The sequence below is a fragment of the Salvelinus sp. IW2-2015 genome, linkage group LG36 (genome assembly GCF_002910315.2).
Source record: "Salvelinus sp. IW2-2015 linkage group LG36, ASM291031v2, whole genome shotgun sequence".
Classification (NCBI taxonomy): domain Eukaryota; kingdom Metazoa; phylum Chordata; class Actinopteri; order Salmoniformes; family Salmonidae; genus Salvelinus; species Salvelinus sp. IW2-2015.
The window spans coordinates 2,167,787-2,188,126 of record NC_036875.1 but is presented as its reverse complement, the minus strand read 5'-3'; the positions used below and the strand labels follow the sequence as shown (position 1 = coordinate 2,188,126).

At 41.7% G+C, this 20,340-nt stretch overlaps 1 protein-coding gene across 1 annotated transcript in view; it reads right to left on the bottom strand.

Moving 5' to 3' along the window:
* Positions 1 to 20,060, bottom strand: part of si:ch211-269e2.1 (cohesin subunit SA-2) — a 42,139-nt gene extending 22,079 nt beyond the window's left edge. The window contains exons 1-15 of the mRNA XM_023981754.2: positions 19,996 to 20,060; positions 13,966 to 14,102; positions 11,578 to 11,665; positions 10,838 to 10,996; positions 10,493 to 10,589; positions 10,280 to 10,353; positions 7,146 to 7,217; positions 6,774 to 6,978; positions 5,912 to 6,063; positions 5,771 to 5,844; positions 5,204 to 5,327; positions 4,929 to 5,027; positions 871 to 950; positions 259 to 366; positions 25 to 145 (exon numbers count right to left, since the gene is read on the bottom strand). Of these exons, the coding sequence (XP_023837522.1) occupies positions 25 to 145; positions 259 to 366; positions 871 to 950; positions 4,929 to 5,027; positions 5,204 to 5,327; positions 5,771 to 5,844; positions 5,912 to 6,063; positions 6,774 to 6,978; positions 7,146 to 7,217; positions 10,280 to 10,353; positions 10,493 to 10,589; positions 10,838 to 10,996; positions 11,578 to 11,665; positions 13,966 to 14,009 (1,497 nt within the window). The 5' untranslated portion in view covers positions 14,010 to 14,102; positions 19,996 to 20,060. The remainder of the gene's footprint in view (positions 1 to 24; positions 146 to 258; positions 367 to 870; positions 951 to 4,928; positions 5,028 to 5,203; positions 5,328 to 5,770; positions 5,845 to 5,911; positions 6,064 to 6,773; positions 6,979 to 7,145; positions 7,218 to 10,279; positions 10,354 to 10,492; positions 10,590 to 10,837; positions 10,997 to 11,577; positions 11,666 to 13,965; positions 14,103 to 19,995) is intronic.
* Positions 20,061 to 20,340: the final 280 nt, after the last annotated feature.

The following is a 20,340-nucleotide window of genomic DNA, read 5'->3' as shown; positions in this document are numbered from 1 at the left end:
CAACACACAGGCACTTTCTCTTACCTCACTGTCCTGGTAGAAGTGCAGCAGAGCCCTCACTCTGGCTGTCGTCAGCTGTGTGTGTGTGTCCTGCTCACTCGCCCCCTCTCTGAGGTCAGGTGCCTGAGTAGGGGAGCTGAGCAGTCTGACAGCAGAGATGAGAATGTCACCAGTGACTCTGGCCCCCATTCACTTACTCTCACTATTATAGATACCCCAGCTAATGTATATGGTCTATGGCCAACCCACTGTACTGACCGTGTGTAGAGCAGCTCTCCTGCGGCGGTAGCCAGAGGGCGATGTGAGGAGAACACCAACTGGAACAGCTGCTTATAGTCCTCAGGATTAATAACCTCCTCAGCTGACCTGAGAGGTAGGAGGGGGTGGAAAGAGAAAGAAAAGAGGGGCCGATGGCCAAAGAGAGAGGGGGAAGTTGATTAAGTATTTTAGAATGGATGTCATATTAGCACCTTTATCCTCAAACTTTTGGTGATGTAACAATACGAGAGCGCCTCCGACAATTCCCCGTGAAATGACCCGCTGCAAACAAGCAGCGAATTGAACCGTCATTTTGACCGAGTGGCATTCGTGATCATGTGTATCCAAGTCTCTGTGTTGTGGTGTCAACAAATGTCATATTCACTTTCACTAGACAATTTGAAAGCGTTCAGAAATGAACGGCGCAACTCAAAAGCATCCGTTATAACCTAACAACAGAGGAGATTCTGGGCGCTCTCTGAATGTTCAGACAGAAACATCATCCGTTGACCTACAACAGCAAAACCCAATAAATACTGTATATGTCTCTGGATAGTGTGTGTGCGTGCGTGTGTGTGCGTGCGTGCGTGCGTGCCTTCGACAAGGACTCACTGGGAGATGAGTGTGAGTAGTCTCAGGGTCTGTACTGCCACCTCGTGGTCCTTGTCCAGAGTCATAGAGATCATCCTGTCCTGTAGAGAGCAGATAGTAAATAGTTAAAAGGGGCAATCTGCATTTGAAATGATAACGGAGCCTCTGTTTTAGAATAAATCTGACACACACACACAGTACCAGTCAAAAGTTTGGACACACCTAAAAATTCCAGGGTTTTTCTTTATTTTGACTATTTTCTACATTGTAGAATAGTGAAAACATCAACACTATGATATAACACATATGAAATAATGTAGTAAAGAAAATAGTGTTAAACAAATCAAAATATATTTTAGATTTTAGATTCTTCAAAGACGCCACCCTTATCCTTGATGACAGCTTTGCACACTCTTGGTCTTGTCAACCAGCTTCATTTTATTTTTTACATTTTATTCAACCTTTATTTAACCAGGTAGGCCAGTTGAGAACAAGTTCTCATTTACAACTGCGACCTGGCCAAGATAAAGCAAAGCAGTGCGACAAAAACAACAGTTACACAAACAAACGTACAGTCAATAACACAATAGACAAAAATCTATGTACAGTATGTGCAAACGTAGAAGAGTAGGGAGGTAAGGCAATAAATAGGCCTTTTTTTTTACCCCCTTTTTCTCCCCAATTTCGTGGTATCCAATTGTTAGTAGTTACTGTCTTGTCTCATCGCTACAACTCCTACCCGGACTCGGGAGAGTCGAAGGTCGAGAGCCATGCGTCCTCCGAAACACAACCCAACCAGCTTAACACAGCGCGCATCCAACCCAGCCGCACCAATGTGTCGGAGGAAACACTGTACACCTGGTGACCTGGTCAGCGTACACTGCGCCCGACCCGCCACAGGAGTCGCTAGTGCGTGATGAGACAAGGATATCCCTGCCGGCCAAACCCTCACTAACCTGGACGACGCTAGGCCAATTGTGCGCCGCCCCATGGGCCTCCCGGTCGCGGCCGGCTGTGACAGAGCCTGGGTTCAAACCCAGAGTCTCTGGTGGGACAGCTAGCACTGCAAAGGAGTGCCTTAGACCACTGCGCCACCCGGGAGGCCCCAAATAGGTCTTTAAAAAAATATTTATTTCACCTTTATTTAACCAGGTAAGCTAGTTGAGAACAAGTTCTCGTTTACATTTGCAACGTGGCCAAGATAAAGCAAAGCAGTGCGACACAAACAACAACACAGAGTTACACATGGAATAAATAAGCGTACAGTCAATAACACAATAGAAGAAAAAAAAAGGTAAAAAAAGTCTATATTACAGTTTGTGCAAAAGGCGTGAGGAGGTAAGGCAATAAATAGGTCATAATAGCGAAGTAATTACAATTTAGCAAATGAACACTGGAGTGATAGATGAGCAGATGATGTGCAAGTAGTATGGAGGAGGAGGTGTGATGGTGTGGGGGTGTTTTGTTGGTGACACTGTCAGTGATTTATTTAGAATTCAAGGCACACTTAACCAGCAAGGCTACCACAGCATTCTGCAGCGATATGCCATCCCATCTGGTTTGCACCTAGTATCATTTGTTTTTCAACAGGCCAATGACTCAACACACCTCCAGGCTGTGTAGGGGCTACTAGACCAAGAAGGAGAGTGATGGAGTGCTGCATCAGACCTCCACAATCACCCAACCTCAACCCAATTGAGATGGTTTGGGATGAATTGGACTGCAGAGTGAAAGAAAAGCAGCCAACAAGTGCTCAGCATATGTGGGAACTCCTTCAAGACTGTTGGAAAAGCATTCCCAGGTGGAGCTGGTTGAGTGAATGCCAAGAGTGTGCAAAGCTGTCATCAAGGCAAAGGGTGGCTACTTTGAAGAATCTAAAACACTGTTCCTAGGCCGTCATTGAAAATAATAATTTGTTCTTAACTGACTTGCCTGGTAAAGTAAAGGTAAAATAAAAAAGTTATTTGTTTCTAGCCATTTTGAGCATATAATCAACCCACAAATGCTGATGTCCAGAAACTCAACTGGTCTAAAGAAGGCCAGTTTTATTGCTTCTTTAATCAGAACAACAGTTTTCAGCTGTGCTAACATAATTGCAAAAGAGTTTTGTAATGATCAATTAGCCTTTTAAAATGATAAACTTGGATTAGCTAACACAACGTGCCATTGGAACACAGGAGTGATGGTTGCTGATAACGGGCCTCTGTATGCCTATGTCAATATTCCATAAAGAAAAGCTGCCGTTTCCAGCTACAATAATCATTTACAACATTAACTTCTTGTGGGCAGGGGCCAGCATTTTCACTTTCGGAAAAATAGCATGCAAAAATTCAACTGCCTGCTACTCATCCCCAGAATATAAGATATGCATATTATTAGTAGATTTGGATAGAAAACACTCTGAAGTTTCTAAAACTGTTTGAATCATACCTGTGAGAATAACAGAACTTATGTAGCAGGCAAAACCCTGAGGACAAACCATTCAGAATTTGTATTTTTTTTATGTCACTGTCTTTTCAATTTGTTTTTTTAGAGACACCAGATTTCTAATGGACTTGCTTGCAGTTCCTAACGCTTCCACTGGATGTCACCAGTCCTTGGAAATTGGTTGAGGTTATTCCTTTGTGTCCTGAAGAAGTAGGGCTATCGTAAATGAGGGTCACATTAAGTCAATTTTTTGAGAGAGCCACGTTACGAAAAAAGTTGCGTCAGTTTGTTTTCTTTTGTATTGGACACAGATCATCCCGTCTTCAAATTGATCGATTATTTTATTTTATTTAAAATTGTTATTTTTTTACCCCCTTTTCTCCCCAATTTTCGTGGTATCCAATCGCTAGTAATTACTATCTTGTCTCATTGCTACAACTCCCGTACGGGCTCGGGAGAGACGAAGGTCGAAAGCCATGCGTCCTCCGAAGCACAACCCAAACAAGCCGCACTGCTTCTTAACACAGCACGCCTCCAACCCGGAAGCCAGCTGCACCAATGTGTCGGAGGAAACATCGTGCACCTGGCCCCCTTGGTTAGCGCGCACTGCGCCCGGCCCGCCACAGGAGTCGCTGGAGCGCGATGAGACAAGGATATCCCTACCGGCCAAACCCTCCCTAACCCGGACAACGCTAGGCCAATTGTGCGTCGCCCCACGGACCTCCCGGTCGCGGCTGGCTGCGACAGAGCCTGGGCGCGAACCCAGAGACTCTGGTGGCGCAGCTAGCGCTGCGATGCAGTGCCCTAGACCACTGCGCCACCCGTGAGGCCCAAATTGATCGATTATTAACTTTTTAAAATACCTAACGTTGTATTTTAAAATTTGTTTGAAATGTTTTGGTAAAGTTTACATGTAACTTTTGATATATTTTGTAGAGAAGTGGCAATAGTTGGAAGCTGTGTTTTTCTGGATGAAACGGTCCAAATAAATTGACATTTTGGATATATATCGACGGAATTAATCGAACAAAAGGACCATTTGTGATGTTTATGGGACATATTGGAGTGCCAACAAAAGAATTTCGTCAAAGGTAAGGCATGATTTATATTTTATTTCTGCGTTTTGTGTCGTGCTTGCAGTGTTGAAATATGCTACTCTGTTTGTTTACTGTTGTGCTGTCATCAGATAATAGCATCTTATGCTTTCGCCGAAAAGCCTTTTGAAATCTGACATGTTTGCTGGATTCACAACGAGTGTAGCTTTAATTTGGTATCTTACATGTGTGATTTAATGAAAGTTTGATTTTTATAGAATGTTATTTGAATATGGCGCGCTGTATTTTCCCTGGCTATTGGCCGGTGGGACGTTTGCGTCCCACCTGCCCCAGAGAGGTTAACATTGTATTTCTGATCACTTTTATGTTATTTTAAATGGACAAAAATATTGCTTTTCTTTAAAAAACAAGGAAATGTCTAAGTGACCCCAAACTTTTGAACGGTAGTGTTAATTAAATGTATTTAAATCATAAAATGTATGTGGCAACAGCGGATTGCCCATTTAACACACACAGGCAAGCACGCACATACAGTACACTCACACTGGGTCGAGGGCAGGCACATGTACTGTACACACATATACACACACACTGTACCTTGAAGCGGCTGTTGAAGAGGTCTAGTTTGGGCAGGAGGAGCGGGTCTCCGTACAGACCCTGTAGCCCCAACACACACTTCAGACGCACGTCAGGTAGCTAGGGGGAGGGGGAAGAGTGTGTGTACAGTTTAAAATTGTGTTTATGTGTAACAGAGTGAATTCTGTCCCTGTCCTCCTCAGCCAGGACATGATCCCAGAATCCTCGGCACAATAAATCGTCACTTGACTTTGTGCAGGCTACATGTTGTTGTTGTGGTGGTTGTTGTTGCTTACCTTGTCGTGCATCATCCAGCCCATGTATTTGAGGTAGCTGTCAGTCAGAAACACTGGACTGTAAAGTTTCATCCACACAGCCAGCTCTTCCATACACATGGACCGGATCTCTGGGAGCACATCCCTACAGAGGACAAAATGTAAACAATTCATTTTATTACAAGTACAGTACCGGTCAAAAGTTGACACACCTAGAATGCCAAGAGTGTGCAATGCTGTCATCAAGGCAAAGGGTGGCTACTTTAAAGAATCTCACTTGTTTGATTACTACAAGATTCCATATGTGTTCTTTTATAGTGTTGATGTCTTCACTATTGTTCTACAATGTAGAAAATAGTAAAAATAAAGAAAAAACCTTATAATGAGTAGGCGTGTCCAAACTTACTGTAGATGTAATACAGTACATGCCAATACTTTCCAAATGTATTTCCAAAAACATTTCAATAGTCTACTTCAACTGTCTAAATATTTTTTTCGAAAATGCATTTGAAAGTAATATAATAAATATTTCAATCCAGGTCGGATTGAAAACACAAATGGGGTGAGTAGAGTAAATAGCATGCCTACCGGTATCTCTTCAGGAAGACTCCTTTGAATATGGCATCCATCATGTTTTCTATCTCCACCCTTCTATCCTGCAGCTGAAGAAGTTACATGTAAAATGCGGTGTGACATAACACACACACACACACACTGACACACACTCACCTCTGTGGTCTTCCTGTTTATTCTCTCCAGTCTTGGTGAGTTGCGTCTTCCTGATGTCTTGGTTCTCTCCACCTCGCCCAGTCTCTGGCTGTTCTCTATACTCACACTCAGACTAAGGGCTACTCCAATCAGAGAGCTTAGCAACTTCATTGCTATGGGGGTCACAACAGGAGGAGGTCATACAGGTTCAACATCCTGGTGGAAGTTGCTACAGCTGCAACTCCTTGCTCTATTGCACTCTTTTTTTATATGATTAAATACAATCTTTTCTAAACAATACAAAACGTACACATACAAACGACGACATCATACAAACGTCAACTACATCACACCTGCCAAGACCCACATCTCCAGCTCCCGTACCACTTTTCGCCACATGGCCTCAAAATGCACGAGTCTCTGTCGCCCACACTTTCAATTTTTAGATTGTAAAGCATTTGATCTTTCCATTGTGTGAACAACAGAGGATTGGAACATTTCCAGTTTGAAGATACAATTTTTTCTGATTGATGAGAAAAGTATTGTCCAACCCATTGGGTATCTCACTGCACCCTCATATGACCATCTTGAAATATGCAGACAGACGGATTAAAAAGTACATTTACATTGTAATACTTCTGACACCCATCTTTCCAACTCCGCCCATAACTTTCGGACTTTATAACATTCCCAGAAGGCATGAATTATTGAGTCATTAGTAGTTTCACACTTCAGACGTCAACAACAAAGCCATTTGATATTTTACACACACACACCTTGGGCATCTTAGGGGTGCTTTGCCATGCGTGTGTGACATCTGCCAGAGTGCAGGGGTGTGTGTGTGTGCGCGCGCGACCTGCCAGTGTGTGTGTGTTTTTGTTACCTGCCAATGTGCAGGTGTGTCTGAAGGCTCGTACACGGGAGTCGGACAGCTCGGTGAGCAGAGAGATGAGTGTGTCCATGAGGTAGCTGTCAAAGATCACATTGTATTGACACTGGGTTACCAACACCGACACAAACTCACAGAACTCACCACGGAACCGGCGCCAGTACGGACCAGACATGGTGAGAGGATATTCCCCACTGTCCTACACAGACAGACGCACAAACACACAGAGAGAGACGGAAAGAGACACAGAGAGAAACTAAGTAAGGGTAGCTATGAAAACTTGAACCTGACTAAACATGAAAATGGGGAACTAGATTCGTAAAGTGCTTTAATTTCTTTAAATGTAAATACGTATCTGAAACTGACCATGTCCATGGGCCACGTGACTGTGAGGATCCAGGGAAAGGCCAGGAATTTCTTATACTGCAGCCCCGAACCCTGACACACACACAAAATTATTTAACAAGAGTTCATTTCAGAGAAATAATCTTGTTGTTGCAAAACAGTATACATATCTGCCATAATCTTGAAGCACCGCTAGGGTTTACACAGTCAAATGAGACAAATACATTTTTTTATAAAAATAACTGTACAAATTAGGGATTGAACGTTATTCATACGGATTACATGGAGAAAAATCAGACCTCTCTGAAATGAAAATGGATAGCCCTCCCGTCAGCAAAATATATCTGAACACTTCAAAAAAAGAAAAGACAAAATACCCAAAACCTATACCCAAAATAATAATTTAAAGAAAGTGGATAGCAGAGAACATGTCTACTGAGAAAATAACCCTCACATCTTGGACAGACCAGAGCATTACAGTGGCTTGCGAAGGTATTCATCCCCCTTGGCATTTTTCCTATTTTGATGCCCTACAACCTGGAATTAAAATAGATTTTTGGCCGGTTAGTATCATTTGATTTACAACATACTACCACTTTGAAGATGCAAAATATGTTTTATTGTGAAACAAACAAGCGTGCATAACTATTCACCCCCCCTCTGGCCACTCTTCTGTAAATCCATCTTTGTGGAGTGTACAGCTTAAAGTGGTCCTATGGACAGATACTCCAATCTCCGCTGTGGAGCTTTGCAGCTCCTTCAAGGTTATCTTTGGTCTCTTTGTTGCCTCTGATTAATGCCCTCCTTGCTTGGTCCATGAGTTTTGGTGGGCAGCCCTCTCTTGGCAGGTTTGTTGTGGTGCCATATTCTTTCAATTTTTTTTATAATGGATTTAATGGTTCTCCGTGTGATGTTCAAAGTTTTGGATATTTTTTTATAACCCAATCCCGATCTGTACTTCTCCACAACTTTGTCCCTGACCTGTTTAGGTCATTGGTCTTCATGGTGCCGCTTGCTTGGTGGTGTTGCAGACTCTGGGGCCTTTCAGAACAGGTATATATATATATATATATATATATATGTATATATATATAATCAAATCATGTGACAGATCATGTGAAACAGATGGACTTCATTTAACTAATTATGTGACTTCTGAAGGTAATTGGTTGCACCAGATCTTATTTAGGGGTTGAATACATATACACCCCAAGTCATTTTTTTCATTTCACGTCACCAATTTGGACTATTTTGTGTATGTCCATTACATGAAATCCAAATAAAAATCAATTTATATTACAGGTTGTAATGCAACAAAATAGGAAAAACGCCAAGGGGGATGAATACTTTTACAAGGCACTGTAGATATGCCGTTTTAGAAACTGTTCTTCGTCCTGTAAGCATTACATGGCAACTTAGGAATTTTGATAGCGCACAGGGCTGCAGGTCAGAAGGTTGTGGGTTCACAGACCACCATGGGCAAGAGTAGGGGCGGAAAGATCTCCTTTAAAGTAAAAGCATTGCATGGATCTATCATCTATCCTATTTCTCCAATGCCAAATCAGTGTGTCTTGTTTGCAACGAAACTGTCCCTGTTTGCAAATAATGAAATCTGAGCACGGTACTTTCAAAAGTTAGGCCTACCTTTCCACCCCCAAATGTAAGCTTTAACAAATGGCTACTCTTCTTCCGTGGCTTAACCCAACGAGAGAAGGTCGCAAGTGTTTCCCTGAAAGCTGTCTGGGTTTAAACATCTTCCATTATACAGAAAGTGAATAGCTTTATCAATTGACAATGACAGAATTAGATTACTTCCCAATCCAAGTCAGCCTCGGAGTGTCAAAGAAACAAAACAATAATTAAACCATCACGGACCAAAGCGCTGTTATAGATCACTTTATATAAATCGGATCAGTTTTATTTTCTTCAAAATCTTAAGCTAACAAGGGTTAGGCCTGTGCTTTTTGCCATTTCCTTTAATAAAAAGTAGGCCTATGGCATACCCACTCGTACCCCCTCAAATAGAGTCTTGGTTTTAACTTAACAGCCCTTGACATATAGGCTATTTAAAGAGCACATGGTGGGTGGAGGAATTACATTTACATTTAAGTCATTTAGCAGACGCTCTTATCCAGAGCGACTTACAAATTGGTAATTGACTGACATCTATGGATAGGCCTACCTCTTATTTCTTAAATAGGAATAAGTAGGCTCCAAAAAAGTCCTCTTGTTGATATTAAAGTCTAATTAAAATGAAGACGCTTAAAATGAATTATGCCTACTCAAATGTGCCTCCTTTAGCACTGTGAGCTGTCCATTTCTGATTGATCGTGCAGCGGCTGCTGCTTCAAGTTCCAAAAGATTTGGAAGAAACCTTTTGACTCCCCTCCTGAACTGCCACCGTAGCCCTACACAGCACAGCCATTGGTTAAGCAGCACACAAAAAAAGCTTTTGACCAGCAAGAGCAGAGCAGGCCGGGGCTCAGGGTTGGAATATCCATTGCAGTGTGTAAGGCAGGCTAGTTTAATTTACACTATCCCAGCAACTCTCTTAGAAATACAACTTTGCTCTGTGCTTCTCTGAGGATGCACTTCGTAGCCTATAGACTATGGATAATTTGATTGAGACCATAGTAAATAGCCTATAGGAGTAATATTACGCACCCAGTGGAAAATCAGAGATGAGGAGCGGCATCAGGCACACACCGATAGGTAGCCTAATAAGCAATTCATTCTAAAACACTGAGAAACATGGCCCACCCCTGGAGTAGATTTAACAAAAAATATCTAAACCCTTCCCTTGACTGAAATTGAAAAAGCATGACCATTTTCCTCCAGGTAACCATACTGTAAATTTCAATCAGTCCCTTATACAATCTTTTTATATTTAAAAAAAAGAAATCAATACAGTAATGAGATATTTATGATATGGACATTCCATTCCTGCTAAACAGTGGATATATAAACAGCTAAACAATTATTATAAAGTATTATATAAATTCTGAGAACAGTAATATTTTATACACAAAAGCTACCCATAAGCATTTCAGATTTTTGTTGTTGTTGAAAAATGGGTTGGTATTGCATTTTTGCAACAAAACTCTTCAAATGTAGATGGTAGACAGAGGAGGACACAATGACTGACAAACCCACACCTCATCCAATTCCTCCACCATCTTCCTCATGACATCATCCTGCCTGCTTTGGAACATCTCAGCTGTCACCAAACCTGGAAAGGGTAACAACCTGTATTCAAATACCTCATACTACATTACATGACTTATTCACTTATAGTTAACTTCTTCTAATCATGTATGCATTTGGTGGGTGTTGAGAGAGTTGGGTGTTTTGTGTGTGTGTGCGCTTGCCTTTGCAACCAGAACACTGGATGAAGAAGCTAATGAGGTCCAGGAGGCCAGAGTCTCTGTCTGTGATGTACGCCTCAATCCAATCATCAACTACAGCCTGCAGGGAAGACAGACAGACAAACTCTCCCACTTTACACGTAGAAACAAAGGTGTCAGATACAAGACCAAGTCCAAAAGATCATACAGCATTGTTGGGAGGGATTATTATGACAAAAAAAAATGGATCTTCCCACTAGGCAGACGTAAATTCAACATCTATTCCACATTGGTTCACTGTAATTTCATTCAAATGACATGGAAACAATGGTGATTCAACCAGTGTGTGCCCAGTGGGTTTATTCGTACCTGCATGGCACTCCTGCCCATGGTGACCACCTCGAACAATGTGACGGCCTCAATGTCCCCATGTTTGAGGTGTCTGTTCTGACCCAGACTGCCATTGGTTACCTTGGTGTGTCGGCGCTTGGCATTCTCAGAGCCCCCCCGTGCCCTCCTCTTCCCTCTCTGAAGGGTTAAATACAGTGAGACCGACAACCACACACGCAGACACCCTAACAGGAACATAGACTATTACTGTACAGTCCATTTACGTTTCTGGAACATTCTTGGCTGAGTACCCAAAGTCGTATATACAAAGTCTACATAGTAAATTCTTTACTAAACTATTTTTGATATTCGTATCTGATTATCATGTTAACTGAATAAGAAAGTATCCACCACAGTGTTCCCCAATCAAAGCACAGCCCATCCTGGTTGTAGGCTGTAAAGTAGCCTGTGTGATATTTCTCTGTGCCATTGTAGATCTTATCACAGGCGGCCGGTGGCAGCTTAATTGGGGAGGACGGGCTCGTAATAATCCCTAGAACTGAATAAATGGAATCAACCACATCAAAACACATGGTTTAAGTGTTTGATACCATTCCATTCCAGCTATTATTATTTGCCTGTCCTCCGCTCACCAGTCTCCTGTGGATCCTATTATATGTAAATGAACAGCATTGAAATTCTACAATGTGTTAATGACCAGCAGTGAAATTCTACATGACCAGAAGTGAGATTGGAATATGTAAATGATCAGCACCCACCAAACTCTTCTGTCTGTTCTCATTCCGGGCTCCGCCCACTGTGTGATTGACAGCTCCAGAGGAGTTTGCGTCCACAGCCAAGTTCTCACTGGGAAATCACAGATGATACTGATGGACAACTACCACACAGGGCATTATTCAGAAAATGATTAACCTAGGCCTGTATTTTATCAATTGTAGATAGTGGATTTTCTGCATAGAGAGGACCGGCATTATGGGCAGGCCTTAAGGCGTCCGCATGCTTCCCATCCGAAAACAGTTTGTGCATTATTATGATATTTCGTGACGTTATTTAAAAAAAATGTTTGGTAAGGGTTTTTCTGGCTGTTCGTCCGCACAACATTTTTTTCTCGAGGCAAGCCGAAGTCGGTAACCGAAGTCTACGTCCCTCCGTTGGTGATTGGTACAAGTAGGGATTCTTCAATTAAGTGTTTGTTGTCATTCAACAACAGACGACTCGTTTTCATCTTACATTTTTCCACTTGTTAAATACTGCACCAAACATATTAGTTAGCTGTAAAATTGCACAATCTCCTCTGCAAAAACATCAAAAGGAATGACACATTTCTTGAGTTATTTTACATTAATTCTGACTACGGCATCTCAAGGTGGACAAATGGTACTATTACCGCTTTTTTCACCGAAGGTATTTTAAGGGAGTATACGAGCACACGTTCGGTTCGCCTAGTCAGCCGAACCGAAGGAGGCTGATGCCTTTAGGCTAGGGTTACATGAAGCAACTTTCACACAATTTCTGTTGCAGGTGAAATCATCTCAAGCAACTTTGCTGTTACATGAAGCAACTCAAACACGATTAAAATGGCATGCAATAGCCAATCAAATTAAAGCTGCTTGTTTGAAGATTCTAAACTCACCCCATGCCATCTGCTGCATTACATTGTGGTTACACAAATGATTTGTTTATCCAACTGTTTGGTTATTGTAACAGCATGTATATACAAGAAATGCAGCCTGTACAATTTAGCTAGCTAGCAAATAGGACATTGCAAACACCAATGCAGCTAACTACTGTAGCAATGAGCAAACCAAGCTAGCTAAGCTAGCTAGCACAGTTCATGTTGAAACTGGTCAGGGGGAGGTTTGGGTTCACCATGTACAATAATTTGTATAAATCTCCTGTTGTGCTAGTCTCTGTTCTCTCAACCCTAATCGCGGGTTGTGCTTCGTAGCACTGACAGCTGTGTTGACATGACAACTCGAGCTCCCGAGTGGCGCAGCAGTCTAAGGCACTGCATCTCAGTGCTAAGGGCATCACTACAAACCCTGGTTCGGTTCCAGGCTGTATCACAACCAGCCGTGATTGGGAGTTCCATAGGGCGGCGCACAATTGGCCCAGCGTCATCCGGGTTAGGGTTTGGCCGGGGTAGGCCGTCATTGTAAATAAGATTTTTTTCTTAACTGACTTGCCTAGTTAAATAAAGGTTAAATAAAAATAAAAAAACCACTGGGTCAGAATTCCAAACCTTTGAATGGATCATGTGACAAAAGTGTTTGTTTTGATTGACTGTTGCTTGCAACTAGTTGCACAAAGTTGAAAAGTTTCAACTGGATACAACCAAAGTTGCAGATGAGTTGCTTATTAGTKGVGGGGGRGSGGRKGGRGGTGTTTCATGAAGCAATCAAGAAGCAAACTCAGTTGCAAGCAACTCAAACTGCAGGCAAATGGCATTATGGAGCCTTAGGGGGCCTGGCCCGCCCCTAGCTTACATCCTTGCCCATCCAAATAAAATATGTAAATATTGAGAATTTATTTGACTGAGATGCGGGGGAGACAGAAAGACCCATCAATCTCAGATAAAGCAGCCAAGCGAGGGAAACAGCACCCCTCTGTCCCATTTATCTGATGCTGTCTGGCCAAAAAGAGTATGGCACGTCCCATCATCGCATGATCGTTCAGAGAAGTCTCCCAGTGCACGCAATCTAACAATTTCTATATCAGGTGCCAACTCCAGTGGGGCACCGGTCATTTTTTACATGGGTAGTTTAGGGGTTGCTTGGTTGTAATCTATGGTGTATACACGGGGGCTTCAAGCCCCTCTCTGGAGCCGCCCATTGTCAACTACCCAACTATTCCATCTACTGCTGCGCAACTGAGTGCACATCTGGAAAGCTACTAGGCATATCTATAACTGACTGAATCCCGGCATAAGAGATTATATTACTGCTACGACAACAGCATTAGCCTAGTCTGTTTCTGCTTCAGACAATTTGTTGTTGTCTTATTTGCTAAGACAAAACATTTGCATTGTTGATAACAGAAACAGCCAGGCACTCTGGCTACTATCTTTCCAGCTTGATTAAGAGGTTTCAGAGAGTGGAAAGTTACCACTATTTCATAAATGGTGTTATAAGAAGAATGTTTCTTACTTCTGTACTGAGGACCGGGAGGTGACTGTAGGTTCTGCTATCATCTCTTCACATCATCCCACAGGAGCTGGGGGAGGTGGTGTGTGTTTCAGTGTAGAGCTATGAGTATAGATGTGTCCAGTGATGTTTCCGAGTTGCTGTTGAAAAGGGAGACATGCAGATACTGCATCACAATAAATCCTCAGATGCACAAGATCTGTACAACTACACCATAGACTTGCAGTGCATACGGTATATAAAATAAAATAAATTACCGGCAAGAGCATGTCCATGTTGTCAGGCAATTGCTCTTAAAAGTGCCAATGCCTTATTTAGGGATGCAAATAATAGCATTTTGTTAACCAGATATAATAGCTGTAGTTGAATAGAGAGGGAGGCCTATAAGGCCATTGAGATGTACAAGCACTGCCTGAAAAAGACGGTCAAAATGTGTACTATTCATTTGTTTTCTGTGGACTTTATTCAATTGGAAGTGTACTCACGGTGGAAATGAGATTAGCGCTGTTGTAGCAGGATTAGATTAGATTAGCCCCCCTATCCACATCGAAGGGACAGCAGCAGAGAAAGTGGAATGTTTAAAGTTCCTCGGCATACACATCAACGACAAACTGAAATGTTTCACCACACTGTCTGTGTGGGTGGACAAGGCGCAGTAGCGCCTCTTCAACCTCGGGAGGCTGAAGAAATTTGGCTTGTCACCCAAAACCCTGACTAACTTTTACATATCCACAATCGAGAGCATCCTGTCGGGATGTATCACAGCCTGGTACGGCAACTGCTCCACCCTCAACCGCAAGGCTCTCCAGAGTGTGGTGCAGTCTGCACAACGTATCACCAGGGGCAAACTACCTGCCCCCCTGACACCTATAGCACCCAATGTCACAGGAAGGCAAAAAAGATAACCAAACACAACAACCACCCGAGCCACTGCCTGTTCACACCGCTACCATCCAGAAGGTGAGGTCAGTACAGGTGCATCAAAACTGTGACCGAGAGACTGAAGAACAGCTTCTATCTCAAGGCCATCAGACTGCTAAACAGCAATCAATAACTCAGAGAGGCTGCTGCCTACATGGAGACCCAATCACAGGCCAATTTAACAAATGGATCACTAGTTACTTTAAACAATGCTCATCTCATATGTTACTCATCTCATATGTACAGTTGAAGTCGGAAGTTTACATACACTTAGGTTTGAGTCATTAAAACTCATTTTTCAACCACTCCACAAATTTCTTGTTAACAAACTATAGTTTTGGCAAGTCGGTTAGGACCTCTACTTTGTGCATGACAAGTCATTTTTCCAACAATTGTTTAGACAGATTATTTCACTGTATCACAATTCCAGTGGATCAGACGTTTACATACACTAAGTTGACTGTGCCTTTAAACAGCTTGGAAAATTACAGAAAATGATGTCATGGCTTTAGAAGCTTCTGATGGGCTAATTGACATCATTTGAGTCAATTGGAGGTGGACCTGTGGATGTATTTCAAGGCCTACCTTCAAACTCAGTGCCTCTGATTGACATCATGGGAAAATCAAAAGAAATCAGCCAAGACCTCAGAAAAAAATGTGTAAACCTCCACAATGTATTGTTCATCCTTGGGAGAAATTTCCAAAACGCCTGAAGGTACCACGTTCATCTGTACAAACAATAGTACGCAAGTATAAACACCATGGGACCACGCAGCCGTCATACCGCTCAGGAAGGAGTTCTGTCTCCTAGAGATGAACTTACTTTGTTCCGAAAAGTGCAAATCAATCTCAGAACAACAGCAAAGGACCTTGTGAAGATGCTGGAGGAAACATGTACAAAAGTATCTATATCCACAGTAAAACGAGTCCTATATCGACATAACCTGAAAGGTCGCTTAGCAAGGAAGAATCCACTGCTCCAAATCTACCATAAAAAAGCCAGACTGCGGTTTGCAACTGCACATGGGGACAAATATCGTACTTTTTGAAGAAATGTCCTTTGGTCCGATGAAACAAAAATAGAACTGTTTGGCCATAAGGACCATCGTTATGTTTGGAGGAAAAAGGAGGAGGCTTGCAAGCCGAAGAACACCATCCCAACCGTGAAGCACGCAGGTGGCAGCATCATGTTGTGGGGGTGCTTTGCTGCAGGAGGGACTGGTGCACTTCACAAAATAGATGGCTTCATGTGGAAGGAAAATTATGTGGATATATTGAAGCAACATCTCAAGATATCAGTCAGGAAGTTAAAGCTTGGTCGCAAATGGATCTTCCAAATGGACAATGACCCCAAGCCTACTTCCAATGTTGTGGCAAAATGGCTTAAGGACAACAAAGTCTAGGTATTGGAGTGGCCATCATAAAGCCCTGACCTCAATCCTATAGAGAATTTGTGTGCAGAACTGAAAAAGCGTGTGCGAGCAAGGATGCCTACAAATCTGACTCAGTTACACCAGCTCTGTCAGAAGGAATGGGCCAAAATCCACCCAACTTATTATGGGAAGCTTGTGGAAGGCTACCTGAAACGTTTGACCCAAGTTAAACAATTTAAAGGCAATGCTACCAAATACAAATTGAGTGTATGTAAACTTCTGACCCCCTGGGAATGTGATGAAATAAATAAATCCTGAAATAAATCATTATCTCTGCTATTATTCTGACATTTCACATTTTTAAAATAAAGTGGTGATCCTAACTGACCTAAAACAGGGAATTTTTACTAGGAATAAATGTCAGGAATTGTGAAAAACTGAGTTTAAATGTATTTGACAAGGTGTATGTAAACTTCCGACTTCAACTGTATTTTATACCATCTATTGCACCTTGCCTATGCTGCTCGGCCATCCATATATTTATATGTACATATTCTCATTCACCCCTTTAGATTTGTGTGTATTAGGTAGTTGTTGGGGAACTGATAGATTCATTGTTAGATATTACTGCACTGTCGGAACCAGAAGCACAATTATTTTGCTACACTCGCATTAACATCTGCTAACCATGTGTATGTGACAAATAAAATTTGATTTGATATGAGATAGACATGGTAAAGTACAGAAAAACTTGAGATAATGTAAAATAGAGAGTGAAGTTACAAATCTGTGTTTTTCTGCCAGATACAACTGACTCCTGAAAAATGGCTTGGGGCTGTCTTGAATGTGTGCACTAAACAAGACTGTGCAGATACCTGGAGTAAGAACAATGATGGTGTTTGTTATTTGACTGATTGTGAACTAGACATGCACTTAAAATGAGTTTGCACTTAACTGATTTAAAATCAGCTTCAACTGTATCTGCAACATCCTTATCATAGTGCTCTACTGAACAATCCCTTGGTGTGTATTCTGCACCTTGCTGGCTGTCACATATTTAAATAGGATAATTAGTACCCACGCTATCATCTCCCAGGGGTCACAGGCGTGTGTGTACTTGGGTGAAAATACAACGCCTGTTGTCAGAAGAAGAAACAAATAAGCTGTTGGAGTTGCGAATTATATGAATTTAAACCAAAGGTGTAAATGTAATAAAGGGAGAATGAATGTAAATTCTAATACAATCGCCTGTATCGTGAGTTTTCAGCGGCAGTGTAGCATCACTCAAGTAGGTGCTACACAGTAGAGTATCGACATATGGCTAAACAATGCACTTTTTAGCGTACGTTCTCTTGAGTGGCGTTTTGGAAAACGCAAGTTACATCTTCGGTCGTTGTAGGAAAGATGCATCGTTAAAACACTCGTAAGCCTACCTGCATAAATGTATTTTGTCCCCCTACACTAAACGCGATCACGACACGCAGGTTATAATATCAAAACAAACTCTGAACCAATGACATTAATTTGGGGACAGGTCGAAAAGCATTAAACATGCATGGCAATTTAGCTAGTTAGCTTGCACTAGCTAGCTAATTTGCCCTATTTAGCTAGCTTGCTGTTGCTAGCTAATTGGTCCTGGGATATAAACATTGAGTTGTTATTTTATCTGAAATGCACAAGGTCCTCTACTCTGACAATTAATCCACACATAAAACAGCCAACCGAATCGTTTCTAGTCATCTCTCCTCCTTCCAGGCTTTTTCATCTTTGAACTTATATGGTGATCGCATCTAAACTTTCATAGTATTACCACAACGACCGGCAAAACAGTTAGTCTTTCAATCACCCCCGTGGGTATAACCAATGAGGAGATGGTACGTGGGTACCTGCTTCTATAAACCAATGAGGACATAGCACGTGGGTACCTGCTTCTATAAACCAATGAGGAGATGGGCGATGCAGGACTTTCAGTGCAATCTGTTTCAGAAATAGAAAGGACTTCTATGTTAGCCCTTGGCATCGCAGACGCTCGTTGGCGTTTGCAATAATTGAATAACATGGATTTCAAAATGTATTTTGCGACGCTCGCGCACGCGACGTTTCCGGTCTAGTCAGCATGTAATATACATTCCATAGCTATCCGGAAACCGGGCCGTGGAACAGAATAACTATCATATCATCTGAAATGGTCATCATTACATAATGTTGATTATACTAGGCCCATTGTGCATTAAGTCATGCAACATTAATATAAATACATCTACTTCCAGGCAAGTATTTAAGCAATAAGACGCAGTGCTGTATCATGAATACAGTCATAGGGCGTTGTTCGGCCCGACGTGATAGAGAAGCATGAATACAAATTGATCTGAGAATTACTATTGCATTACCGCCACAGGATATAGACTTCCTGATCAAAATATGAGCAACATGCCCACCCCAACTAGTCATTGGCTATTGTTGATATCTGCCAGTGATCATAAAGCACGCAGTTTGAATGAACGCTTCGAGAAGCACTCAGAATTTCGTGTACAATAGGTGTTATCACTTCTTACCACAGCCACAAAGTCAACGTGGGCTATTTCGTAAAAATTCATGAGACAAAAATGTGCTTCTTGGTCTTAATTTAAGGTTAGGATTAGGTATGAAGTTAGCAGTGTGGTTAGGTTAAAGCAGAAAGTAAGAAGATAAATTGCAGTAATAGGCGGGGTTTATGACGTTGTGGCTGTGGTAACTAGTGAAAACCGTGGTAAAGGGTCAGTGACCACAGATTTTCCATTATATTGACCAGATACTCCATTGGCCATTCTAACAATGAAAATAAACATCTTCAAAAATGGAGGCAGCCGGGAAGAGGCAAGATCAGGTGGGATCCTTCTAGCCAATGAGAAGGCACAACGATTTCCATTAGTTACCAAAGCCACAAAGTCAATAGTTGACTATTCTCGTAAAAAATCATTTAAAAAAATGCCATTTTGGTCTTAATTTACCGTTAAAGTTAGGCATACGGTTAGCAGTGTGGTTAAGTTTAAGTTTAAAAATCACAATTTAAGAAGATAGAAATAGGCTAGAGTAATGACTTTGTGGCTGTGGTAAGAGTGATGACCATCAAATGTAATGTAAATGTAATGACCAGGCTATAAAGTGTTTTTTCTCAAAGTTGCCGGGATGTAACGTGTCCTACTTATATCAGTGCATTCGTAACAACCTCGTTATTAAAACGCTTCTATTCGATTAAATAAGCCACACGTAGCAAATAAGCCATTACATATTTTGTTAACCAAATTCGACACACTCATTGACCTCGATAAAAAAAAATCCTCGCTTGTTGAGTGAAAAAAATACAAAACGCCACCTGCTGGAGAAGACAGATTGTGACAATTTATCCCTCTCTCTTCGCCTCTTCCTCTCTGCTGTGACTGCTTCCTCCAGCCTCTCCGTTCCCATCCCCCATGTTTCACTAGTTCATTCCGATACGAATGTCATGGGCTGGCTACTTCTACAGTAAATGTATTTTGACGGTGTGGCATAATATTTGAATAGTGTAGTAGGCCTACCTAACGTTTCTCATCTCGTTTCTATCTCGATGTTTTGATAAGAACAAGCTCAAACAACAACATCGATCTCACATAGGGCTGAACAGCTGACTGAAATACTGACTATTGCAAGAAAACATGAGTATAACACGTTCCGTAATAAAAGTCTGAAAACCTGTCCAGATAAAATGTAATTTTCTTACCAGAAGCGTGAGAATTTCAAAAAGCAGCTGTCAATAAGCAGTGCCAGGTCCCTGATGTGACAGCGCCACCCAGTGGAATTATATCAACAGAACAAAAGCAGGAGGAGGGACAGACCTGACCTATCCTAAAAAAAAGAGAAAAAGTCCAACTTTTGCACTATTCGTTTGTAATTTAATTGATGTATAGTGTCAGGTGGAAATGTTTATTGTATAATGACAGGTGGTAAACATTTTGATGTCTAAAGCTTAATTATCAATTACAAAACATATTTGACATTTTCATATGGGTGTCAAAGGCAACCATAGAATAATACCATTTTCAAAATGGCTACAGATCAATTTTAA